The sequence below is a fragment of the Notolepis coatsorum genome (genome assembly GCF_963971535.1).
Source record: "Notolepis coatsorum genome assembly, chromosome: 4".
In the NCBI taxonomy this organism is placed as follows: Eukaryota; Metazoa; Chordata; class Actinopteri; order Aulopiformes; family Paralepididae; genus Notolepis; species Notolepis coatsorum.
Window position 1 is genome coordinate 152,149,885 of NC_140168.1, and position 26,159 is coordinate 152,176,043.

At 49.7% G+C, this 26,159-nt stretch overlaps 1 protein-coding gene across 1 annotated transcript in view; it reads left to right on the plus strand.

The window, feature by feature from the left end:
• LOC311226734 (zinc finger E-box-binding homeobox 1-like) overlaps nucleotides 1-26,159 on the plus strand; it is a gene marked incomplete at its 3' end in the record, with an annotated part of 194,433 nt that overhangs the window by 149,805 nt on the left and 18,469 nt on the right. Inside the window, exons 3-6 of the mRNA XM_084312144.1 lie at nucleotides 11,040-11,201; nucleotides 14,703-14,905; nucleotides 17,849-17,957; nucleotides 18,610-20,357. Coding sequence (XP_084168270.1) covers nucleotides 11,040-11,201; nucleotides 14,703-14,905; nucleotides 17,849-17,957; nucleotides 18,610-20,357 — 2,222 coding nt within the window. The remainder of the gene's footprint in view (nucleotides 1-11,039; nucleotides 11,202-14,702; nucleotides 14,906-17,848; nucleotides 17,958-18,609; nucleotides 20,358-26,159) is intronic.

A 26,159-nucleotide genomic window follows, 5' to 3' on the forward strand; every position in this document is an offset into this window, starting at 1 on the left:
GAGAAGGCGTAGCGTAGTGCTGTGTGCACTGTGTATCATACCACCAGAGTGTCTTCTGGTGACTTAATTATCCAAATTTTGACCCATATAATGATGAATGAATGAATGATCATTACATTTATATAGCGCTTTTCTAGACACTTAAAGCGCTCCCCACAATGTAGGGTGGAAATTGCCTCCTTCGCCACCATTGGTAGCACCCAACCTTGGGCTAGGCAGGCTCATGGCTGCCATACACTGGCACCAGGCACACGTCACACACTACACAATGGCTCAGGAGACAGGGATTGATATCAGCCAATTAAGGGGAAGGGATGATTCGGTTGCCTTGATGGCAGAGACCTGATTGGGAAATTTGGCCAGGAACGTCGGGGGAACCCCCTACTCTTTACGATAGGCGCCCTGGGTTCTTTAATGACCGAATTCAGTCAGGACCTCGGTATAGCGTCTCATCCGAAGGACGGCACTCGCAGCTGTACGGTGTCCCTATCGCGTGTTACTGTTCCGCAACTGTAAGTTACTTCCGGGGTAGGCCTGATTGGCCCCGACAGGCACGTGACGCGGCAAACTCAGGACGCGCAACGAGGCTGCTGAGAGCTGTCGCGCGGAAATAGGCTGTCTATTGCCATTCTCTAACACAAACTCTAACCTTAACCAGCTCCTTAACAGCGCCTAAACTTAACCGTTCTAACCTTAACCAACTCCGAAACAATGCCTAACCTTAACCTTAACCTTAACCATGCCTAACCTTAACCGGCGAAAGAATACACGTTAAAAAAAAAATCATGTTAAAAAAAAAATTTGATGGGATTTGAACTCGTCAACAACGGACCGCAGGATCGCAGGACCGCTGCTCTGCCAGGTGAGCTGAAGCGCCGAATGAAAATCATGGCGGATTAGGACGGTTACATAATTCCGCAAGCTCTGCCGCTCCGCTCCGCGGAGCGTGCCGTGCGGCAGAGAAAGTTGCGCGTCACGTGCCTGTCGGGGCCAATCAGGCCTACCCCGGAAGTAACTTACAGTTGCGGAACAGTTATAGGCGTCCCTATCACCGTAACAGGGGCGTTGTTACTGACTAGTCCAGATGACAGAGTGCCCCCTGCTGGACAACACCACCACTTTCCGACAACGACCTTGACCAGGGCTCGAACCGGTGATCCTCCGATCATGAGTCCGGAGCTCTACTCATGTAGCCACGCTGCCGGACGGTGATGATACTGATAATGATTATTACTGGTATGATGCTAAATAGGTCCAGTGCTTTCACTACAGGACTGTCGCTTCCTACAGTCTGGCCTAAAGGCTAGAGAAGCGGTCTTGGGACCGGAAGGTCACCGGTTCGAAAATCTGGGCAGGGAAGTGAATGTATAACACTCTGCCCTCCCTCAGTACCAACTGGTGAAGTGCCCTTGAGCAAGGCATGGAACCGCCAACTGCTCCAGGGAAGCTACTGAGTGGTCAGACTGTGGTTGTACTGGGCAGCTCCTAATGGTCAACAGTGTCACTGTGGTTGTACTGGGTAGCTCCTAGTGGTCAACAGTGTGAGACTGTGGTTGTACTGGGCAGCTCCTAGTGGTCAACCGTGTCAGACTGTGGTTGTACTGGGCAGCTCCTAGTGGTCAACAGTGTCAGACTGTGGTTGTACTGGGCAGCTCCTAGTGGTCAACAGTGTCAGACTGTGGTTGTACTGGGCAGCTCCTAATGGTCAACAGTGTCACTGTGGTTGTACTGGGCAGCTCCTAGTGGTCAACAGTGTGAGACTGTGGTTGTACTGGGCAGCTCCTAGTGGTCAACAGTGTCAGACTGTGGTTGTACTGGGCAGCTCCTAGTGGTCAACAGTGTCAGACTGTGGTTGTACTGGGCAGCTCCTAGTGGTCAACCGTGTCAGACTGTGGTTGTACTGGGCAGCTCCTAGTGGTCAACAGTGTCAGACTGTGGTTGTACTGGGCAGCTCCTAGTGGTCAACAGTGTCAGACTGTGGTTGTACTGGGCAGCTCCTAGTGGTCAACAGTGTCAGACTGTGGTTGTACTGGGCAGCTCCTAGTGGTCAACAGTGTCAGACTGTGGTTGTACTGGGCAGCTCCTAGTGGTCAACCGTGTCAGACTGTGGTTGTACTGGGCAGCTCCTAGTGGTCAACAGTGTCAGACTGTGGTTGTACTGGGCAGCTCCTAGTGGTCAACAGTGTCACTGTGGTTGTACTGGGCAGCTCCTAGTGGTCAACAGTGTCAGCCTGTGGTTGTACTGGGCAGCTCCTAGTGGTCAACAGTGTCACTGTGGTTGTACTGGGCAGCTCCTAGTGGTCAACAGTGTCAGACAAATGTATGAAGATTATATACTTTCACATTTGAATCCCGTCGTAATCAGAGCAGCATGACTGGACCACATACCACTTTAACATAACCTTTAATCAGAGCAGCATGACTGGACCACATACCACTTTAACATAACCTTTAATCAGAGCAGTATAACTGGATCACATACCACTTTAACACAACCTTTAATCAGAGCAGTATAACTGGATCACATACCACTTTAACATAACCTTTAATCAGAGTACACAACTGGACCACATACCACTTTAACATAACGTTTAGAGGTCAATGAATCGAGGATTGAATGCTCCCAAGCACTGGAATACAGACGTTATGTAGAATGCATTATTTTACTTTAGATATTTAAGTACATTCAATAGCAAATACCTCTCTATTTTTACTTAAGTATAATTTGAATGGAGGACTTTTACCTTTACCAGAGTACTCATTTATCTACATGTATTTTAGAAAAGGAACTGTGTACTTCTTCCACCACTGCCCACAGGTCGTATAGCATGGGCTGATGATAAGGGGGCTTATGATGTTAACCGGTCCCACATGCAGGAGGAGTTCCCGTTGAGTTCGCTGCAGTGGCCCGTCTGCAGCGTGGTGTCGGGAGGCTGAGTGGCAGGCTCTGTTCTGGCTGTCTGGTGGCGTGAGAGAGGACAGGAGGAGAGGAGAGGAGGTGTGGAGAGGAGAGGAGGAGGTGTGGAGAGGAGAGGAGGAGGTGTGGAGAGGAGAGGAGGTGTGGAGAGGAGAGGAGGAGGTGTGGAGAGGAGAGGAGGAGAGGAGAGGAGGAGAGGAGAGGAGAGGAGGTGTGGAGAGGAGAGGAGGAGGTGTGGAGAGGAGAGGAGGTGTGGAGAGGAGAGGAGGAGGTGTGGAGAGGAGAGGAGGAGGTGTGGAGAGGAGAGGAGGAAGAGAGGAGGAGAGGAGAGGAGAGGAGGTGTGGAGAGGAGAGGAGGAGGTGTGGAGAGGAGAGGAGGAGGTGTGGAGAGGAGAGGAGGTGTGGAGAGGAGAGGAGGTGTGGAGAGGAGAGGAGGAGGTGTGGAGAGGAGAGGAGGAGGTGTGGAGAGGAGAGGAGGAGAGGAGAGGAGGAGAGGAGAGGAGGTGTGGAGAGGAGAGGAGGAGGTGTGGAGAGGAGAGGAGGTGTGGAGAGGAGGAGGTGTGGAGAGGAGAGGAGGAGGTGTGGAGAGGAGAGGAGGAAGAGAGGAGGAGAGGAGAGGAGAGGAGGTGTGGAGAGGAGAGGAGGAGGTGTGGAGAGGAGAGGAGGAGGTGTGGAGAGGAGAGGAGGTGTGGAGAGGAGAGGAGGTGTGGAGAGGAGAGGAGGAAGAGAGGAGGAGGTGTGGAGAGGAGAGGAGGAGAGGAGGTGTGGAGAGGAGGAGGTGTGGAGAGGAGAGGAGGAAGAGAGGAGGAGGTGTGGAGAGGAGAGGAGGAGGTGTGGAGAGGAGAGGAGGAAGAGAGGAGGAGAGGAGAGGAGAGGAGGTGTGGAGAGGAGAGGAGGAGGTGTGGAGAGGAGAGGAGGAGGTGTGGAGAGGAGAGGAGGTGTGGAGAGGAGAGGAGGAAGAGAGGAGGAGGTGTGGAGAGGAGAGGAGGAGAGGAGGTGTGGAGAGGAGGAGGTGTGGAGAGGAGAGGAGGAAGAGAGGAGGAGGTGTGGAGAGGAGAGGAGGAGAGGAGGTGTGGAGAGGAGGAGGTGTGGAGAGGAGAGGAGGAGGTGTGGAGAGGAGAGGAGGAGGTGTGGAGAGGAGAGGAGGAGGTGTGGAGAGGAGAGGAGGAAGAGAGGAGAGGAGGAAGAGAGGAGGAGGTGTGGAGAGGAGAGGAGGAAGAGAGGAGGAGGTGTGGAGAGGAGAGGAGGTGTGGAGAGGAGAGGAGGAGGTGTGGAGAGGAGAGGAGGTGTGGAGAGGAGAGGAGGATGAGAGGAGGAGGTGTGGAGAGGAGAGGAGGTGTGGAGAGGAGAGGAGGTGTGGAGAGGAGAGGAGGAGAGGAGAGGAGGTGTGGAGAGGAGAGGAGGAGGTGTGGAGAGGAGAGGAGGAGGTGTGGAGAGGAGAGGAGGTGTGGAGAGGAGAGGAGGAAGAGAGGAGGAGGTGTGGAGAGGAGAGGAGGTGTGGAGAGGAGAGGAGGAAGAGAGGAGAGGAGGAAGAGAGGAGGAGGTGTGGAGAGGAGAGGAGGAGAGGAGGTGTGGAGAGGAGGAGGTGTGGAGAGGAGAGGAGGAGGTGTGGAGAGGAGAGGAGGTGTGGAGAGGAGAGGAGGAAGAGAGGAGGAGGTGTGGAGAGGAGAGGAGGAGAGGAGGTGTGGAGAGGAGAGGAGGAGAGGAGGAGGTGTGGAGAGGAGAGGAGGAAGAGAGGAGGAGGTGTGGAGAGGAGAGGAGGAGAGGAGGTGTGGAGAGGAGAGGAGGAAGAGAGGAGGAGGTGTGGAGAGGCGGAGGAGGATGAGAGGAGGAAGAGAGGAGGAGGTGTGGAGAGGAGAGGAGGAGAGGTGTGGAGAGGAGAGGAGGAGAGGAGAAGAGGATGAGAGGAGGAGGAGGTGTGGAGAGGAGAGGAGAGGAGGTGTGGAGAGGCGGAGGAGAGGAGGAGGTGTGGAGAGGAGAGGAGGAAGAGAGGAGGAGGTGTGGAGAGGAGAGGAGGAAGAGAGGCGGAGGAGAGGAGGAGGTGTGGAGAGGAGAGGAGGAGGTGTGGAGAGGAGAGGAGGAAGAGAGGAGAGGAGGAAGAGAGGAGGAGGTGTGGAGAGGAGAGGAGGAAGAGAGGAGGAGGTGTGGAGAGGAGAGGCGGAGGAGAGGAGGAGGTGTGGAGAGGAGAGGAGGTGTGGAGAGGCGGAGGAGAGGAGGAGGTGTGGAGAGGAGAGGAGGTGTGGAGAGGCGGAGGAGAGGAGGAGGTGTGGAGAGGAGAGGAGGAGGTGTGGAGAGGAGAGGAGGAAGAGAGGAGAGGAGGAAGAGAGGAGGAGGTGTGGAGAGGAGAGGAGGAAGAGAGGAGGAGGTGTGGAGAGGAGAGGAGGTGTGGAGAGGAGAGGAGGAGGTGTGGAGAGGACAGGAGGAGAGGAGAGGAGGAAGAGAGGAGGAGGTGTGGAGAGGAGAGGAGGAGGTGTGGAGAGGAGAGGAGGTGTGGAGAGGAGAGGAGGTGTGGAGAGGAGAGGAGGAAGAGAGGAGGAGGTGTGGAGAGGAGAGGAGGAGAGGAGGTGTGGAGAGGAGGAGGTGTGGAGAGGAGAGGAGGAAGAGAGGAGAGGAGGAAGAGAGGAGGAGGTGTGGAGAGGAGAGGAGGAGAGGAGGTGTGGAGAGGAGGAGGTGTGGAGAGGAGAGGAGGAGGTGTGGAGAGGAGAGGAGGAGAGGAGGTGTGGAGAGGAGGAGGTGTGGAGAGGAGAGGAGGAGAGGTGTGGAGTGGAGAGGAGGTGTGGAGAGGAGGAAGAGAGGAGGAGGTGTGGAGAGGAGAGGAGGAGGTGTGGAGAGGAGAGGAGGAGGTGTGGAGAGGAGAGGAGGAAGAGAGGAGAGGAGGAAGAGAGGAGGAGGTGTGGAGAGGAGAGGAGGAGAGGAGGTGTGGAGAGGAGAGGAGGAGAGGAGGTGTGGAGAGGAGGAGGTGTGGAGAGGAGAGGAGGAGAGGAGGTGTGGAGAGGAGGAGGTGTGGAGAGGAGAGGAGGAAGAGAGGAGGAGGTGTGGAGAGGAGTAGGTGTGGAGAGGAGAGGAGGAAGAGAGGAGGAGGTGTGGAGAGGAGAGGAGGAGAGGAGGTGTGGAGAGGAGGAGGTGTGGAGAGGAGAGGAGGAAGAGAGGAGGAGGTGTGGAGAGGAGAGGAGGAGGAGGTGTGGAGAGGAGAGGAGGAAGAGAGGAGGAGGTGTGGAGAGGAGAGGAGGAGAGGAGGTGTGGAGAGGAGAGGAGGAAGAGAGGAGGAGGTGTGGAGAGGAGAGGAGGAGAGGAGGTGTGGAGAGGAGAGGAGGAGAGGAGGAGGTGTGGAGAGGAGAGGAGGAAGATAGGAGGAGGTGTGGAGAGGAGAGGAGGAGAGGAGGTGTGGAGAGGAGAGGAGGAAGAGAGGAGGAGGTGTGGAGAGGCGGAGGAGAGGAGAGGAGGTGTGGAGAGGAGAGGAGGATGAGAGGAGGAGGTGTGGAGAGGAGAGGAGGAGAGGTGTGGAGAGGAGGAGAGGAGAAGAGGATGAGAGGAGGAGGTGTGGAGAGGAGGTGTGGAGAGGAGAGGAGAGGAGGTGTGGAGAGGAGAGGAGGATGTGTGGAGAGGAGAGGAGGTGTGGAGAGGAGAGGAGGAGAGGTGTGGAGAGGAGAGGAGGTGTGGAGAGGAGAGGAGGAAGAGAGGAGGAGGTGTGGAGAGGAGAGGAGGAGAGGAGAGGAGGTGTGGAGAGGAGGAGGTGTGGAGAGGAGAGGAGGAAGAGAGGAGGAGGTGTGGAGAGGAGGTGTGGAGAGGAGAGGAGGAAGAGAGGAGGAGGTGTGGAGAGGAGAGGAGGTGTGGAGAGGAGAGGAGGAAGAGAGGAGGAGGTGTGGAGAGGAGAGGAGGAAGAGAGGAGGAGGTGTGGAGAGGAGAGGAGGAGGTGTGGAGAGGAGAGGAGGAGGTGTGGAGAAGAGAGGAGGTGTGGAGAGGAGAGGAGGAAGAGAGGAGGAGGTGTGGAGAGGAGAGGAGGAAGAGAGGAGGAGGTGTGGAGAGGAGAGGAGGAGGAGGTGTGGAGAGGAGGAGGTGTGGAGAGGAGAGGACAGGAGGAGAGGAGAGGAGGAAGAGAGGAGGAGGTGTGGAGAGGAGAGGAGGAGAGGAGGTGTGGAGAGGAGAGGCGGAGGAGAGGAGAGGAGAGGAGGTGTGGAGAGGAGAGGAGGTGTGGAGAGGAGAGGAGGAAGAGAGGAGGAGGTGTGGAGAGGAGAGGAGGAAGAGAGGAGGAGGTGTGGAGAGGAGAGGGAGAGGAGGTGTGGAGAGGAGAGGAGGTGTGGAGAGGAGAGGAGGAAGAGAGGAGGAGGTGTGGAGAGGAGAGGAGGAGAGGAGGTGTGGAGAGGAGAGGAGGTGTGGAGAGGAGAGGAGGAAGAGAGGAGGAGGTGTGGAGAGGAGAGGAGGAGAGGAGAAGAGGATGAGAGGAGGAGGTGTGGAGAGGAGAGGAGAGGAGGTGTGGAGAAGAGAGGAGGAGGTGTGGAGAGGAGAGGAGAGGAGGAGGTGTGGAGAGGAGAGGAGAGGAGGATGAGAGGAGGAGGTGTGGAGAGGACAGGAGGAGAGGAGGTGTGGAGAGGAGAGGAGAGGAGGTGTGGAGAGGAGAGGAGGTGTGGAGAGGCGGGGAGGAGAGGAGGAGGTGTGGAGAGGAGAGGAGGAGGTGTGGAGAGGAGAGGAGGAGGTGTGGAGAGGAGAGGAGGAGGTGTGGAGAGGAGAGGAGGTGTGGAGAGGAGAGGAGGAGGAGAGGAGGATGTGTGGAGAGGAGAGGAGGAGGTGTGGAGAGGAGAGGAGGAGGTGTGGAGAGGAGAGGAGGAGGTGTGGAGAGGAGAGGAGGAGGTGTGGAGAAGAGAGGAGGAGAGGAGGTGTGGAGAGGAGAGGCGGAGGTGTGGAGAGGAGAGGAGGAGAGGACATGAGGTGTGGAGAGGAGGAGGAGAGGAGGAACTGTGGAGAGGAGAGGAGGTGTGGAGAAGAGAGGAGGAGCAGGAGATGAGAGGAGGAGGAGAGAAGAGGAGGAGGTGTGGAGAGGAGAGGAGGATGTGAGGAGAGGAGGAGGAGATGAGGAGGTGTGGAGAGGAGGAGGAGGAGGTGTGGAGAGGACAGGAGGAGGAGAGGAGGGGAGGAGGTGTGGAGAGGAGGAGGAGGTGTGGAGAGGACAGGAGGAGGAGAGGAGGGGAGGAGGTGTGGAGAGGAGAGGAGGAGGTGTGGAGAGGAGGAGAAGGAGGAGGAGGAAAGGAGAGGAGGAGGTGAGGAGCGGAGGAGGAGGTGTGGAGATGAGAGTAGGAGGAGGAGGAGAGGAGAGGAGGAGGTGTGGAGAGGAGTGGAGGAGGAGGTGTGGAGATGAGAGGAGGAGGAGGAGGAGAGGAGAGGAGGAGGTGTGGAGAGGAGAGAAGGAGGAGGAGGAGAGAAGAGGAGGAGGTGTGGAGAGGAGAGGAGGATGTGAGGAGAGGAGGAGTAGAGGAGGAGGTGTGGAGAGGAGGAGGAGGAGGTGTGGAGAGAACAGGAGGAGGAGAGGAGGGGAGGAGGTGTGGAGAGGAGGAGGAGGTGTGGAGAGGACAGGAGGAGGAGAGGAGGGGAGGAGGTGTGGAGAGGAGGAGGTGTGGAGAGGAGGAGGAGGAAAGGAGAGGAGGAGGTGAGGAGCAGAGGAGGAGGTGTGGAGATGAGAGTAGGAGGAGGAGGAGAGGAGAGGAGGAGGTGTGGAGAGGAGTGGAGGAGGAGGTGTGGAGATGAGAGGCAGAGGAGAGGAGAGGAGGAGGTGTGGAGAGGAGAGGAGGAGGTGAGGAGAGGAGGAGGTGTGGAGAGGAGAGGAGGAGGTGTGGAGAGGAGAGAAGGAGGTGAGGAGAGGAGGAGGTGTGGAGAGGAGAGGATGTCCGTCATGCTGTAGCCATGACTCTGCTGATGACATGCATTCCTAACTTTGGCTGGAGAAAGCTTTTTCTTAATTTTTTTAATTTTTTAAAATCTTTTATTATAAAATAGTTTTTTAGACCACTCAGATGCCTTGTTACGCACAAACATGTGTTTGTCTGAAACACAGATTTGAATAGAGGGATGAGAGGATGATTCAGCAGGTAGAGAGGATGAGAGGATGATTCAGCAGGTAGAGGATGATTCAGCAGGTAGAGGATGAGAGGATGATTCAGCAGGTAGAGGATGATTCAGCAGGTAGAGAGGATGAGAGGATGATTCAGCAGGTAGAGAGGATGAGAGGATGATTCAGCAGGTAGAGGATGATTCAGCAGGTAGAGAGGATGAGAGGATGATTCAGCAGGTAGAGAGATGAGAGGATGATTCAGCAGGTAGAGGATGATTCAGCAGGTAGAGGATGATTCAGCAGGTAGAGAGATGAGAGGATGATTCAGCAGGTCGAGGATGATTCAGCAGGTAGAGGATGATTCAGCAGGTAGAGGATGATTCAGCAGGTAGAGAGGATGAGAGGATGATTCAGCAGGTAGAGAGGATGAGAGGATGATTCAGCAGGTAGAGGATGATTCAGCAGGTAGAGAGGATGAGAGGATGATTCAGCAGGTAGAGAGATGAGAGGATGATTCAGCAGGTAGAGGATGATTCAGCAGGTAGAGAGATGAGAGGATGATTCAGCAGGTAGAGGATGAGAGGATGATTCAGCAGGTAGAGGATGATTCAGCAGGTAGAGAGGATGAGAGGATGATTCAGCAGGTAGAGAGATGAGAGGATGATTCAGCAGGTAGAGGATGAGAGGATGATTCAGCAGGTAGAGGATGAGAGGATGATTCAGCAGGTAGAGGATGATTCAGCAGGTAGAGAGGATGAGAGGATGATTCAGCAGGTAGAGAGATGAGAGGATGATTCAGCAGGTAGAGGATGAGAGGATGATTCAGCAGGTAGAGGATGAGAGGATGATTCAGCAGGTAGAGGATGATTCAGCAGGTAGAGGATGAGAGGATGATTCAGCAGGTAGAGAGATGAGAGGATGATTCAGCAGGTAGAGAGGATGAGAGGATGATTCAGCAGGTAGAGAGGATGAGAGGATGATTCAGCAGGTAGAGAGATGAGAGGATGATTCAGCAGGTAGAGGATGATTCAGCAGGTAGAGGATGAGAGGATGATTCAGCAGGTAGAGAGATGAGAGGATGATTCAGCAGGTAGAGGATGAGAGGATGATTCAGCAGGTAGAGAGATGAGAGGATGATTCAGCAGGTAGAGCGATGAGAGGATGATTCAGCAGGTAGAGGATGATTCAGCAGGTAGAGCGATGAGAGGATGATTCAGCAGGTAGAGGATGAGAGGATGATTCAGCAGGTAGAGGATGATTCAGCAGGTAGAGCGATGAGAGGATGATTCAGCAGGTAGAGCGATGAGAGGATGATTCAGCAGGTAGAGGATGAGAGGATGATTCAGCAGGTAGAGGATGATTCAGCAGGTAGAGCGATGAGAGGATGATTCAGCAGGTAGAGCGATGAGAGGATGATTCAGCAGGTAGAGGATGAGAGGATGATTCAGCAGGTAGAGGATGATTCAGCAGGTAGAGCGATGAGAGGATGATTCAGCAGGTAGAGCGATGAGAGTATGATTCAGCAGGTAGAGGATGAGAGGATGATTCAGCAGGTAGAGGATGATTCAGCAGGTAGAGGATGATTCAGCAGGTAGAGCGATGAGAGGATGATTCAGCAGGTAGAGCGATGAGAGGATGATTCAGCAGGTAGAGGATGAGAGGATGATTCAGCAGGTAGAGGATGATTCAGCAGGTAGAGCGATGAGAGGATGATTCAGCAGGTAGAGCGATGAGAGGATGATTCAGCAGGTAGGGGGTTCACGGTCTCGAGACACGATGGCTGCTTTACCGTGACGGAAACTGTCATGGGACCGTCCCGTCTGGCCTCGTGACGCTCTCATCTCAGGTCAACGGGGGGTCAAGACCAGATTCCTGTCAGAGATAACATGTCTGTGTCTGCATTGGAGAGACAGGATGACACGGTCACGGGGGAAGAGCATGGCCAGCCCTGAAGCGCCCCCCAGTGGTCTGCCTCCGTACTGCACCTCCATCGTCATTCTCACGTGACGAGCCTCAGTGCGTTCGTTTACCAGCCGCTGAAATGATGCTCAACTGTGTGTGTGTGTGTGTGTGTTTCAGTGAAGGAGGAGTGCGTGTCGGGAGAGGAAGAGGAGGAAGAGGAGGAGGGGAAGGATGCCCTGGTGGATGAGATCCTCCAGCAGGGAGACACGGCCGTCATCTACCCAGAGGCCCCCGAGGATGAAGACGGCACGCCGGACAGAGGGGGCTCTGACGAGAATGGTACTTTTCTTTTGTTTAGTTACACGTGTAAAAACAATTACATATCAAGAATCAAGAGGTTTATTTGTCACATACATACCAGGGCATACAGTGAAATGCGGGTGGTCATGCCTGCATCGATTGTGCAAAATACAATAATAAAAATAGGCATAAAAAAAATTAAAATTAAAATAGGTAAGACACAAGATGTGCATGATAAAAAAAACACATGCTAAGTTCCTGAGAAACTGGTTCCTATGTACACTACTATACAATATACAATTTACATATATAATACAATATATTCCACAAAGGAATGTGAAGGAGAATTGCCTAAAAACCCTCTCTAGGGGCTTGTATGTGGCATTCAACAAGAAGCAGAATTATAGTCAGATTACATCAATATAAAATCCCCCCCTGGGCGGCTGGGTGGCGCAGCGGACATTGCGCTCGTCTCCAACGCAAGAGACACCGGTCTCGAATCCGGCTGTCGGAGTTGCCTCCGGCTTGGGCCGGCCGTCTACTGACTCAATTGGCAGAGTCAGCGGGAGGGGAGTCGATGGGTGGTAATCTGGTCGTTGTAAACAGTGACTCCTACCGGTCGGTCAGGGCGATGGTGGGGGCCAGAAGATGGCTGGGGCAGTGTTAGCCTCTACCTGGCCAATGAGAGTCCGCGCTGGCAGGTGAAAAGAAGTGGCTGGCTGCCTCCACATGGAGGGCCATTGTGATGGGCTTCTACCCTCCCTACGACCGGCCAGTGGGGGGCACATGCGAGCAACGATCAGGACAGGGGAGAATTTGCACGAGAGGAAATTGGGATGGGAGAAAAATCACAGAAAAAGGGGGAGAAAAAGTAGGCAAAAAATATATATATAAAATCCCCCCCTGATATAATACATACACGCAGGTCTACAGATGGACACTGAAGTGGGCACTTGTGCCACACGGCTTCATGTTTAGTCAAAATAAAAGGAAAGAAACTACAAATAATGACGAATGATGAAATACAACAAAGATAAAAACAAGCTCTATGGAAAGAAAGCAGCTGTCTCTATATTGCAGTGATTTAAATGTCTTCCCTCAGCAGTTGCAGTGATTTAAATGTCTTCCCTCAGCAGTTGCAGTGATTTAAATGTCCTCCCTCAGCAGTTGTAGTGATTTAAATGTCCTCCCTCACAGGGTGTCCGCGGGACCTTAAAAAGTCTTAAAAAGTCTTAAATTCAACTATCAACTATTAAGGCCTTAATTTGTCTTAAAATGTCTTAAATCCGACTTTCGGAGGTCTTAAAAACATGCCATGTCATCTTATGTTTCATTGTGAAATCTGGGGGTTAACTATTATTAACGGGAGATAAAGTCAGGCTTTTTTTTCTCTTTCACGCAAACGGTACGCAGTGGGGCGGAACCAATTTATGGTCCTTAATGTGTGTCGCCGTCGGGAGCTATTTCAGAACACCGGAGCATAGGTAACACGTTATTCAAGCCGTAGCGATAACGCTGACGTTTAGTTTCGTTTAATTGATTTGTATTTATTTGCACTCGTTAATTTAACATGGGAAAGTGCAAATTTAATGAGAACTGGCTCGAAAACCCTCTGTTTGCACCGTGGTTGGTCCCAGTGAAAGTACGAGGCCCGCTGCAAACTCTGCAAAAAGGATTTTAAACTGGGAACGATGGGAATAAAAGCAGTCGAGTCACACATGCACAGCGCTAAGCATGTTACATCTGCAAAAACCCGCCTGCAGACAACTTCAATATCAAATTTCTTTTCGACGCCGTCCACATCAACTGCTCAGGGACAGGTAGGTCTACCACCAATTACATCTGCACCTGTCCGGGTAACGTTCGGCTCCACGCCAACCCTTGAAGCTGAGGTACTGTGGGTTCTAAATACGGTCGCAAAGCATCAGTCCTACAATGGAAATGAGGGACTAGGAGAGGTGTTTCAAGCGATGTTCCCTGACTCTGTTAGGATCTATGCGTAACAGTACTGTATATTTGCATATCATGTATGTCACAAATGTAACGGTAATATATACCTGTATGTCATGTATATCCCTATGCCATAAATGTCATGTATGTTGTGCATGTCATAAATGTCACTATGAATTGAAAATGGGGGACCCTGATGTAAACAAGACAAACGTCTTTCTCTGGTCTGCATCCCCTTATTATTGTGTGTATTGAGCTGTACTGTATTGTACCCATTCTGAAGTCTGTTAAATAAAGTATTCATTCAACCAAACCACAAAAACAAAACAACTGGATGAATGAAAACTTTATTTAACAGATTGCAGAATGTGTACAATACAGTACAGCTCAATACACACAATAATAAGGGGATGCAGACCAGAGAAAGACGTTTGTCTTGTTTACATCAGGGTCCCCCATTTTCAATTCATATTGACATACACAACATAGAATAGATAGAATAGAAATACTTTTATTATCCCGTGGGAAATTTGACACTGCAAATCGCTCAACATTTAAACATTTAGACAGGACAGGTCACGAATTAGAATAATAACACAAATCAATCAAGTTGCCTAGGATAAGAGTAGAGTAAAATAGAATAAAAATGAAATAAAATATACAGAAATAAATACAGTAAAAACATACATGACATAGTACTGTTCTGTTACCCAGAGATCATAACAGAACATATTATATATATATGATGGGGATGAGACTGTACATTAGGAGGAGGGGGGGGGGGGTTGGACATTTACGGTGGCCAGTTTCGAATTGCAGCCTCCCGTAGGTGCTCTTTTTTTTTTTTTACTTTATTTTTTAGCGTTTATCGCTATTCTGGTCAAGCATGACCGACAGTTGTAGGGTGAAACGGGAGAGAGAGCAGGGGGAGACATTCGGCAAATGACGGCGAGTCCGGGAATCGAACTCGGAGTCAACCAGATCCGTGACGCAGCACGGAGTCCCGCGACGCAGCGCGGTAACATGGTGTGCTACTGGAGCACCCCCCGTAGGTGCTCTTTAAGAGCGGTTTTGAATGTGGGCAGGGGTAAAGTGGGTTTTAGGAGTGAGGTTAAGCAGTAGTCTGACCAGTTTGTTTTGTGATGTTTGTAATCTTGTTTTTAGTGCCTTTGAGGTGCTTTGGTACCATGAGGTGCAGGCATAGTCGTAGTACCCTTGAATGAGTGTACTGAGAGTACCCATGATTTTTGCCATTTTGTTATCGTGAAATTGGTATTAAATTTAATTCTGAGTGGCATTAAAAAGTCTTAAAAAGCCTTAAATCTGACTGGGCTAAACCTGCAGATACCCTGCCTCAGCAGTTGTAGTGATTTAAATGTCCTCCATCAGCAGTTGTAGTGATTTAAATGTCCTCCCTCAGCAGTTGCAGTGATTTAAATGTCCTCCCTCAGCAGTCGTCTGCATGTGTGTGATTTAATCCACAGGAAAAAATGTATATATATAAAAAATGAAATAATAATCACCTACAGAAGTGACTAACCAGCGTGTGTCTGCCGGGTGGACGTTAACCCGTATCTTCTTTAACCCCAGGCACGCCGGACGCCTTCTCCCAGCTCCACACCTGCCCATACTGCTCGCGCGGCTACAAGCGCAACGCCTCACTGAAGGAGCACATCAAGTACCGGCACGAGAAGAGCGAGGACAACTTCAGCTGCTCCCAGTGCAGCTACACCTTCGCCTACCGCACGCAGCTGGAGAGACACATGAGCCAGCACAAGACCACGAGGGAACAGGTACAGATCTGATCTCAGACCAGCTGTTTCTGTCAGTGTTGTAGTGCACAAGACCACGAGGGAACAGGTACAGATCTGATCTCAGACCAGCTGTTTCTGTCAGTGTTGTAGTGCACAAGACCACGAGGGAACAGGTACAGATCTGATCTCAGACCAGCTGTTTCTGTCAGTGTTGTAGTGCACAAGACCACGAGGGAACAGGTACAGATCTGATCTCAGACCAGCTGTTTCTGTCAGTGTTGTAGTGCACAAAACCACGAGGGAACAGGTACAGATCTGATCTCAGACCAGCTGTTTCTGTCAGTGTTGTAGTACTCCAGTCCAGGACTCGTTTATTATATATATATTTTTTGTAATAAGCTCTAATCATTTGGCATAAGATATGGATGGCTAGTGCATTTGTTTGGCTATTGTGTCACAAAGTAAATAAACTCGCTTTGAAATGGTGACCACTGTGTCATTTATGTTTAATGTAGACCTTTTTTTATTTTTATGTCAGCTCTTTGACTGCCAGAGTGGAGTGGACTCAACCTGGATGACTTGGACTCGGACTCGGACTAGGGTAATGGGGACTCGACTCGGACTCTTCTTTGGTGACTCTGACTTGGACTCTGACTTGAACACTGGGGACTCGAGACTCGACATTTAGTGACTCAACTACAACACTGGTTTCTGTATTAATCAGGGTTTGCACAAGGTCCTTGAAGTGCTTAAAGTGCTTGATTTCTTACAAAAAAGTCAAGGCCTGGAATCCCTTGAAAACAGCCAATTTTTGTGCTTAAAAAGTCCTTGGAATTGAAATCCAACCATTCGCATTGAAAGTTTTGTTCATCCATGATAACATTGTTCTGAATCAAGAAATTGCATTTTTCTTTAATCTAAAGTGTAACTAATTGTCGGAAATTGGTTTTAAGCCATAAATAGCGCTTTACAATTTGTTGCTCACATTTTACCCATTCACTCACACATTCACACACCGACGGCGGAGGCAACCATGCAAGGTGCCAACCTACTCATCGGGAGAAATTAGGGGTTAAGTGTCTTGCTCAAGGACACTTCAACACGCTTCCCGGGAGGAGCAGGAATCGAACTGGGGAACCCCCGGATTACCAGACGACTGCTCTACCTCCTGAGCCACTGTCGCCCACTAGTCTGTTAGGCTGCGGTAAAGAGGGCAGCGCTTCCACTCGATTCCCCTTTAGCCTGATGAAACCTCTTCCTGTGATGAGGACAGTGGTTTTGTTATAGATCTCTCATAATTAACCTCCTTGCTGGCTGCTGACCAAAGCAAAAACCTAGAGGCAAATAATCAATGTTCCTTTAAAGGGGAACTATTTTACTATTTCTTTCACTATTTGGGCACTTTTACACAATTCCTGTGAGTCTATGGAACACCTCTGTAATATATATATTTTTTTTATTCATTGTTTTGTATTTCTAATCAAGTCCTCAAAAACAGCATTTTTCTACCTCAAGATCTCGAGCCGTTTTGAGCTGACTGTGTGGAGTGGGTACAGAACTGTGTGCAGCTCATCTTGTATCTCTCCATTAACATGCAGTGGTGTCTCTCTGACATCACAAATCGCGCACATTTTCAAATGACTCAGTTCAGTGAGGGTGAATATTGTGAGAGGAGAATTGGAAGAATGCGCCAATATGAGAATTTTGAGACATAGATCATATTAATATAAGTTCACATAGCTAGAAAACAATGCTAAACACTCAAAAAGGCCATTTATAAGATAGTTCCCCTTTAACCCTTTCACTACCACACTACAGAAGGTTAACCCTTTACTATCACTAACCGTCTGTAGTGTGATAGTAAAGGGTTAACCTTCTGTGGCGTGGTAGTGAAAGCGTTAACCCTTTGTTGTGTGGCAGTGAAAGGGTTAACCTACTGTATTGTCACAGTGAAATGGTTAACCATTTGGTAGTGTGGTAGTGAAAGGGTTAATGACATTCTTATCGATGCAATCGGGGTGCGACAGTGGCTCGGGAAGGTAGATCAGTCGTCTGGTAATCCGGAGGTTCCGGGTTCAATTCCCGCTCCTCCCGGGCAGCGTGTCGAAGTGTCGTTGAGCAAGACACTTAACCCCGATGAGCAGATCGGCACCTTGCATGGTCGCCTCCGCCGTCGGTGTGTGAATGTGTGAGTGAATGGGTCAAATGTGAGGAACACATTGCAAAGCGCTTTGGATAGAAGCTGTTATATAAATGCAGCCATTTACTGTTTATATATGATGCAATCTGAATTTGGAGAAAAAAACTCTCATCCATGACAAGGTCTTTTTTTTATTCTCACCATCCTGTTAGTTTCAACTCATCTTCCTATTGATCTACTTATTATACACAGCGTGTTACAGTTAGTTCATCTAATAATAGATGAAAACACCAGAACATATTGTCTAGCAGAGATAATGACGGTGATGAGAATTAAGCATCCACACACACACACACACACACACACACACACACACACACACACACACACACACACACACACACACACACACACACACACACACAAACAGGAACATACGAACACACACACACACGGACACACGCATACACACACACACACACACACACACACACACACACACACACACACACACACACACGAACACACACACAGGAACACACATACGCACACACACACACACAAATTAACACACACATGAATACACGCACACACACCCACACACACGAACACACACACACACAGGAACATACGCACACACACACAAATGAACACACACATGAATACACGCACACACACACACACCCACACACACGCACCAACATACATGAATACACAGAAACATGCATACACACACACACACACATACACATGAACACACACACCCACACACACATGAACACACACGCATGCACACACACACACCCCGCTGACCGTCTCCTCTTCTCCTCCTCACCGGACAGCGCCATGCGGCCCCGACATCAGCAGGGAACCGCAAGTTCAAGTGCACGGAGTGCGCCAAGGCCTTCAAGTACAAGCACCACCTGAAGGAACACCTGCGCATCCACAGTGGTACGTGTTCACACACACACACACACACACACACACACACACACACACACACACACACACACACACACACACACACACACACACACACACACACACAGGGAACATTCATTCATAATACATACAAGCAGGTCTACAGATGGACACTGAAGTAGCCACTTATAGACCACTGCACTTCCATGTTACATTGAGCTCATGGGAGAGAGAATGGGGATGAGAGCCTAAGTGGTTGTAGCTACGACTGTGGGGGTGCTGGAGACATGATCCAATTGACTTTTATATATGCCCGAGTCTCCTGAACACGGAGAGACCAGCCCCAAGTCGATGCGCAGATTGCCCACCACGCAGTCTCTCTGGATTGTCCAGAGATCTAGGTTTATCAATCTGCGCATGCGGAGTTCAGGGGTCATAGAGTGATATAACATAGTGGCAACCTCAGTGCTCATCAAGTGACGTGTTTTTCCAAGAATACCAATACTCTTCTTGGGCCATTTTTGTAGGTATGGCCGTGATGTGAGGTTTCCATGATAAAGATTCATCAAGCAGAACGCCAAGGAATCGTGTAGAACACACCCTAGTTATAGGGATGTCATTGATCACAACTTCATATGTTCACATGTTAAGTCAGTATGTCGTGTCCATGTGTCATTCGCAGGAGAGAAGCCATACGAATGCTCCAACTGCAAGAAGCGGTTCTCCCACTCAGGCTCGTACAGCTCTCACATCAGCAGTAAGAAGTGCATGGGGTCGGTGCCTCCTAACGGCATGGTGCCCCGGCACCCCATCAAGCCCGCCCCGCCCGCCGCCCTGCCTGGTCCCGTCGCCATCGCCCCATCGACCCGCGTGCTCCTCAAAGAGAAGGCCGAAGGCAAGCCCCTCCAAGAACAACTCCCCGTCACCCAGATCAAATCGGAACCCGTGGAGTATGAGTGCAAGCCCACGCCCGTGACCCCCGTGACCCTGGGGACCAACGGGATGGTGAACGGAGGGTTAACGCAGGCCCTGGTGTCGGCGCTGCCCCAGGGGGTCATGGTGGTGCCCACGGTGGGGCTGATGTCGCCCATCAGCATCAACCTGAGCGACCTGCAGAATGTGCTCAAGGCGGCCATGGACGGCAACGTGCTGCGGCAGGTGCTGGGCACGGCCAACGGGGTGGTGACCCAGGGCAAGCAGGGCATCGTCGTCCAGCAGCCACATCAGCAGATCATCAGCCTGCCGGCCTTCGTGGACCAGGACGGGACTACCAAGATCATCATCAACTACAGCCTCAACCCCGCCGCCCAGCACGCTCCTCTGATCCTCAAGAAAGATGTCCCTCCTCTCCCTATCATCCTCAGCACCATCTCCATGGCCACCACCCCGACCAAAACAGTAGAACCTCCAGCCCTGCAAGCGGTGGGGAAAATCCCCACCGACCTTAGCATCGTCAAGACGGAGCCGGAGGCGGAGCCCGTTACCACGCCGATGGAGATGGAGGCGGCGAGCCAGCTGGAGACGGAGACGGTTCAGACTGTGAGGGCTAATGCTGCTGAGATGCCAAAAGCCAAGAGCACCTGTTTACTCTGCGACGACTGCCCGGACGGACTGGAGGCTCTGCACCTGCTCCAGCACCACAAGGCAGCCAACGGGGAGGCTGTGGACTCGGCCGCCCTGGACCCCTCGTTCGCCGACCTGCTGCAGGAGGCGGGAGTGACGCTGGAGGAGCCTCCCGTGGACGACCTCCTGTCCCTCCTCAGGACCTACTTTGCCTCTAACGCCGACCCCAGCCAGGAGGAGCTGGATAGGATCTCAGAGTCCGTCTGCATTCCGGTGGACGTGGTCAAAAAGTGGTTTGCCAAGATGAAGTCTGGTAAAATCACCACCTGCCCGAATGACTCTACGCCCGCCAAGCCTCAGTCCGTCGTTTCCACCTCAGATCAAAACGGAGAAGCGGAGAAACGGACGACCCTCACGGCCCCGCAATCTGAAGAAACGGCATCTGTATCAGAGTCCGACCCCATGCCACTAAACCCCGGCTCCGGGGACCTCATCATCGTGAAGTGCGAGCAGGAAGACCCGGAGGCCCCGGACACCCAGGCGGAGCCCTTGGACCTCTCCCTGCCCAAGCAGAGCTCCGCATGCTCCGCCGGCCAGAAGACCGCCGCTCCCGCCAAACCCCAGGAACAGCCGCTCAACCTGAGCTGCCTGAGGAAGGAGCAGCTCCAGCCCGGCACCATCTACATCGCCACGTCGCAGAACGGCAGCCCCGTCAACATCGTCAGCGCCGGCCAGCTGCCCACCCTGGTGGCCATCACTAACACCGCCACCAAGCGCACCATCCTCATCCCCCAGCTCACCTACACCTACACCACTACTGCCGGCAGCACCACCGGGGCCAAGACCGTGGTCCTCAACGGGCGCAAGGTTGGTAGTGTTGTACTGAGGACACAATGCATTTGATGATATGATATGATGTTTTATTTTATTTATTATAATCTTTTTTTTTGATTTTTTTTTGTGGTATTTTATTGCTTCATTTCGGACAGGCCTGGCTGAGAGGAAGGTTGGGAGAAGATAAGGGGGGAAGACATGCAGCAAAGGTCTCCGGGTCTGGGAGTCGAACCCAGGACGGCGCCCCATGATATTTATATTTTTTTATATTTTTTATTATATTGCGCCCCCAGACAACTTTTACATCGGTACAGGGCGCAACCCGGGAGGAAAATAAGAAAATAAGAAATTAATAGACGAGACAAGGAACTAGGCAGACGGACAGACCGAGAACATAAAACACCTCAGACAGACAGCACAACAGCAAAGTAACTCAGTGATCATCTAGAGCGAAAAGGTGGGTTTTAAGCAAGGCCTTAAAAGTCTGTAAGGTGTTGGCAGACTTGGTGTTAAAAGGGAGCTTATTCCACAGTGTTGGCGCCATCACTGCAAAAGCCCGGTAACCCTTTGTCACCAGTTTGGCCCGCGCGACCCTCAGACACAGTTGGTCATTTGATCTGAGGGACCTGGAGCTGATTTGTATGTGAATGGGTCATTTATTTAAAAAAAATTATATATTTTTTAGGGCATTTTTAAGTACTTTTATTGACGGGACAGATTGAAATGTGGGAGCGAGAGAGAGACGGGGAGGACCTGCAACACATGTCCTTGGGCCGGATTCGAACGCAGGACGTTGCGATTACAATACAATCTATTTGTGATACTACTCTTCTGCATTGGAACTCAAATAGTTTGGGTCAGTTGATGAAGCCTGGTGAACACATTTGGCTCCAGTTACCAAGCTAATGTATCTACCTGCAGACATGCCTGTTGCAATATAAAAAATGTACAATCATCTATGGGAGTCCCAACACGTATTAGGGTTATACAGGTCATAATTCAGGTTAGCGAACAAATAACCACCTGTGTGTGAGAAGTCATACAATTTGTTGTCTCTGGAATGTGTAAATATTCAGCAAATGAATATAGTTGACACGACATTGGTTAAAGCTTAAAGGAACACGGCAATATTATGGGAAATGCACTTACCGTCTTCTCCAGAGTCAGGCAAGAAGAGGGATATAGAAAGCGATCCTGCTGCAAGCTAGCCTAGCTTAGCACTAATGAATGGAAATGGACGGGGTCATCACTATGTTCACTGGGTTCTATGTTCCCCGCTCCCGAAAAAATTTTCCTATGTTCCCCAGGTCCTAGATCAGCCATTCTCAAACAGTGGGCCAGTGAGCGCCATCTAGTGGGCCGCGGAGGCAGCCTAACCTACTGCCAAAATCAATGCTTAAATTTGTGTGTTAGTAGTCGCCGCAACGAACGGTAGAATTTCTCCGGCACGGAAACAGAGAAATGGAATTGAGAATGTTTTTGGAGGAAAGAGAATAATATTGTTGGCTAGGTGGTAGGCTATTGATTGCGTGTGTGTGGTTCAAACGTTAAACTTCTATTCCTAAAAGAACACTAGCGACAGAGTTGTGTGGGAGCGGGGAACATAGGACCCGGGGAACATAGATACGCTCCCGACACAGACCAGCTAGCCTAGCTGTTGGCCAAAAACACACCTCTCCCAGAGTTTTAAACTAAGCTAGTGGTCCATTTCTGCCTCCATTCATGTGTGCTAAGCTAGGCTAGCTTGCAGCTGGAGAGATATCTATCTTCTCGTCTGACTCTGGAGAAGACTGTGGGAAAGTGTAGAGCCATATGAAATCCGTTTTATTATTTTCCAAATTCCATTTTATTTTTTTCCAAATTCCGTTTTTTCCGTTTTAATATTTCAGAATTCTGTATTTTGCTTTGTACGCTCATTTTACCATCAGAAATAGTGTCTAATAAGTGGGAATGAATAAATGTCCACAATTTAATAAGATATAACAGTCCATTTAATAGGGCTGTCTTAAATACTTCGAAGCTTCGTAGCTTCGTTCGATGGGCATGGGATTCGAATATGAAAATAAAATGTGATTATTATTAAAAATATAAATGATATATATTTTTTTTTGCTAAATCAACTCTGCCTCTCTTTGTTAATTACAACAAGCAATGCTGTTTGTTATTTAAGATGAGGTCGGACTCGGCACTGACAGATTTGTGTTCATTGTGCTGCTTTTATAAAGCCTCAAATGACGGCTTACAATATTTCATGAAAGCAAAGTGTTTTGTTTGTCTAAGATTTAAAAGGGTTTAAACTTTACAGCACTGACAAAGTTGAACAAGGTGCTGTACAAGTCCCACAACATTAAAAAAAAATATATATATATTATAATTTATTTTTTATTTATTTTTTTTTACAGTTGATTCCATTTTTATTGCTCAATTCCGCGATTCCGTCCGCGATTCCGTGATCGCGGATTTCATATGGCTCTAGGAAAGTGCATTTCCCATAATGTCGCTGTGTTGCTTTTAATGCTAGGAAAATACGTTTGCTGGCATTCAAGACGGCAGTCGGCAGTAGTTGACTTACAACGCGTAGCAGGCTGCAGCGATTATATACAGTATGCCTTTAGAATTGGCTCTTAGAATATCCTTACATCCTTAAAAGATGTGTACCATTCACAGACTGTGCGATAAGAACCACATGTGTGTCCTGCAGCTCCTGCTTAACCATTTCACTACCACACTACAGAAGGTTAACCCTTTCACTACCACACTACAGAAGGTTAACTTTTCACTACCACACTACAGAAGGTTAACCTTTCACTACCACACTACAGAAGGTTAACCTTTCACTACCACACTACAGAAGGTTAACCTTTCACTACCACACTACAGAAGGTTAACTTTTCACTACCACACTACAGAAGGTTAACTTTTCACTACCACACTACAGAAGGTTAACCTTTCACTACCACACTACAGACGGTTAACCTTTCACTACCACACTACAGAAGGTTAACCCTTTCACTACCACACTACAGAAGGTTAACCTTTCACTACCACACTACAGAAGGTTAACCCTTTCACTACCACACTACAGAAGGTTAACCCTTCCTCTACCACACTACAGACGGTTTTAACCTTTGTCGTGTGCGGCAGTGAAAGGGTTAACATTCTGTATTGCAGCAGTGAAAAGAGTTAACCCTTTGGTAGTGTGGCAGTGAAAGGGTTAATTAATGCACACAGAATAGGCGTGTACACAATAAGCCCCACGTTCTATAAAAAAGCATTTCTGTATCCATGAACACTGTGGAATGCAGTGGGTGTTGCCTCCCGCGGCTTAGGCTGAATAGAGCAGCCGTGAGGAGGCTGGCCGAGGTGGAAAAGAACAGTCGTCCTCCTCCGCACCCTGGCTAAAGGATTTGGGCTCCGTCCCAGAGCCTCCCCTGGAATGATGTATGTACCAGGTGAAATTACCTAATTCCGCCCACTGCGCGCCTAACGGCATTACAACCGCGCGACGAGAGCTGGAAGGCCTCCCAGAGACCCCCTGGGGGACGGGGGGGGGGAAGCAGACAAACTTAATGTGTTTGAGCAGCTCTGGTCATGTGAAAACCCTCATCTTTCTTGTCTTCTCCACCTGGCGGCGGTCTTCAAAACACCCACCTCCAACCAGGGTTTCCGTTAGAAAATATTTGTGCCGGTCTGGGTGTCCTGCAAGATTTCTATCCCTGGACATATTCGAGAAATTCCGGTCAGAGTTTTAAACAGCAGTCTGTTATAATCACATTTTTATGAGCTAACGAATTCCGTTATATTGGACATTTGTATTAATTACATCAAGCGAAGAATGAGAAATTGATTTGCAGAATAAAATTACTATCTCTCGCCTCCCAAGTTGGAGTGCGATACGCTAATCCAGCATCAAGCACCCGCCCCGCAGGCTCACGCTGCAGCAGCTGTCACACGCACCCCCAAATTAATCTCGAGTCGACATCGCTTCACCTCGAGTTGTTGTATCAGACACACACATATCATAATGTTCACACACACAGCAAACTGTAGTTGATCATCACATTGCCTCGTTTGCTAGCTCGTCGCCACATGCAGAGAGGACGAGCCACATGCTCGTAACGCATTTGTTGATTTCATTATAGCCTACATTTAGTTACAATCAATAATATGCATTACTATGTGACAGAGCGGTCAATCAGTTGCATATGATTAAAAAATGTCAACACTCACTCACCCTGTCTCTCGTTGTGCCTATCCGTTTTGTACCTGCGAGAACAGCGGGGTCGTCTGGTTGGTTCGACTTTGGAACAGGTGGACGTCTGCGAGGCTCGCAACGGTAGCAGCAGACTGGGGATGCTCTTTGTGGTTCAATCAATAAAGTGTACTTTGTGTACGTTCAATCAATGTTATCTCTCGTACATCATAGAGGCTAGACTACTAGAGCGCTATTTGAAATAGATGCACGCATTTTTCGCAAAAAAAAAATTTTTTCTTCCGCATTTATAATGTCGTACCTCAGCCAGGAGAATTTAACTTTCCACTCGGGCCTGAGCGCTCGACATTTCTGTTTCTTTTCCGCGGGAGCCACCACGGCATCAGCTGTCTCTGTGACTTCAGAAGACTCATCTTCGTTGTCATTATTATTAGACCTGCTTGTGCTTGGTTTCATGAAATATTTATTAAGCTTAGCTTGTTTGGCCATCTCTCTCTCTCGCTCGTATACCTGTTTGTCGTTATGGTGGCCAGACAGGCTCAAAAAAAGAAAGAAAAAAAGATTCACATCCGAGCGGCGCCAACCGCGCTTTATCAGAGTGAAGCAACAATGAAACAAATGTAATGATTGTTTCGTTCATCGCATAGGCTATTTAATTTTAGCCTGTTTTAATACAATTCAAATAATCAAATTGTGCTTAGAGGGAATTATTTTCACCGGACATTATGACCGGAGAGATTTAAATATTCGGACTTCAACAGATTTTGCCGGTCAAATACCGGTAATTACCGGACAACGGAAACCCTGCCTCCAACACAAAAAAATAAAATAAACACACATACTGGAAATCTCTACGTTGGAGAGCTTTCTGTACACACTTCATCTAGCTAGTACACACTAACTAGTCTGCAGTTACTCATACTTTTTAAATGTACCAGGTTGGCAGGCCGCCTGGTAAACAAAAGGTTGCTGGTTCGATCCCCATTGCCCATAATGTCAATACTGTCGGAAGTGCCCCTGAGCAAGGCATTGGCTTCCGGTCAATAAAAGGGTAATTCACATTAAATTAGGTCTTACACACAAGATAGTTCAAAATACAGGTCCGAAATATCTATCCAATTACTTTAATCGATTCCGTGACAATCATTCATATTCCACTAGAAGGAGCAGTACGGATTTTATTCTGCCAAAATTCAACTCACTAATGGGTACAAATACTTTTTTATATTCTGCAGCATTGGAGTGGAACAAGCTTCCAGTGGCCCTGAAAAACATCGAACAGGGGGGAAGCTTTAGACGTGCCACAAAGAAATGGCTAGCCAGTGAAGTATAGAATAGCCATGTCTAGGAAAGAGAGGGTATGGCGTGTTTTATGGGGTTGCTATATGTTTTATTATGATGCTCTATGTTTTTATTATGATGCTCTGTTTTATTATGATGCTCTATGTTTTATGATGTCTGTCCAAATCAGGGACCATGATGGAAATAAGTGCTTGCACTTTCTCATGTTTTTATCCCTTGGATGCTGTCTTTTAAAATCAATCAATCAAGGGCACCTAACCCACATGCAGCGGTGGAAAGTAACTAAGTACTTTTACTCAAGTACTGTACTTAAGTACAAT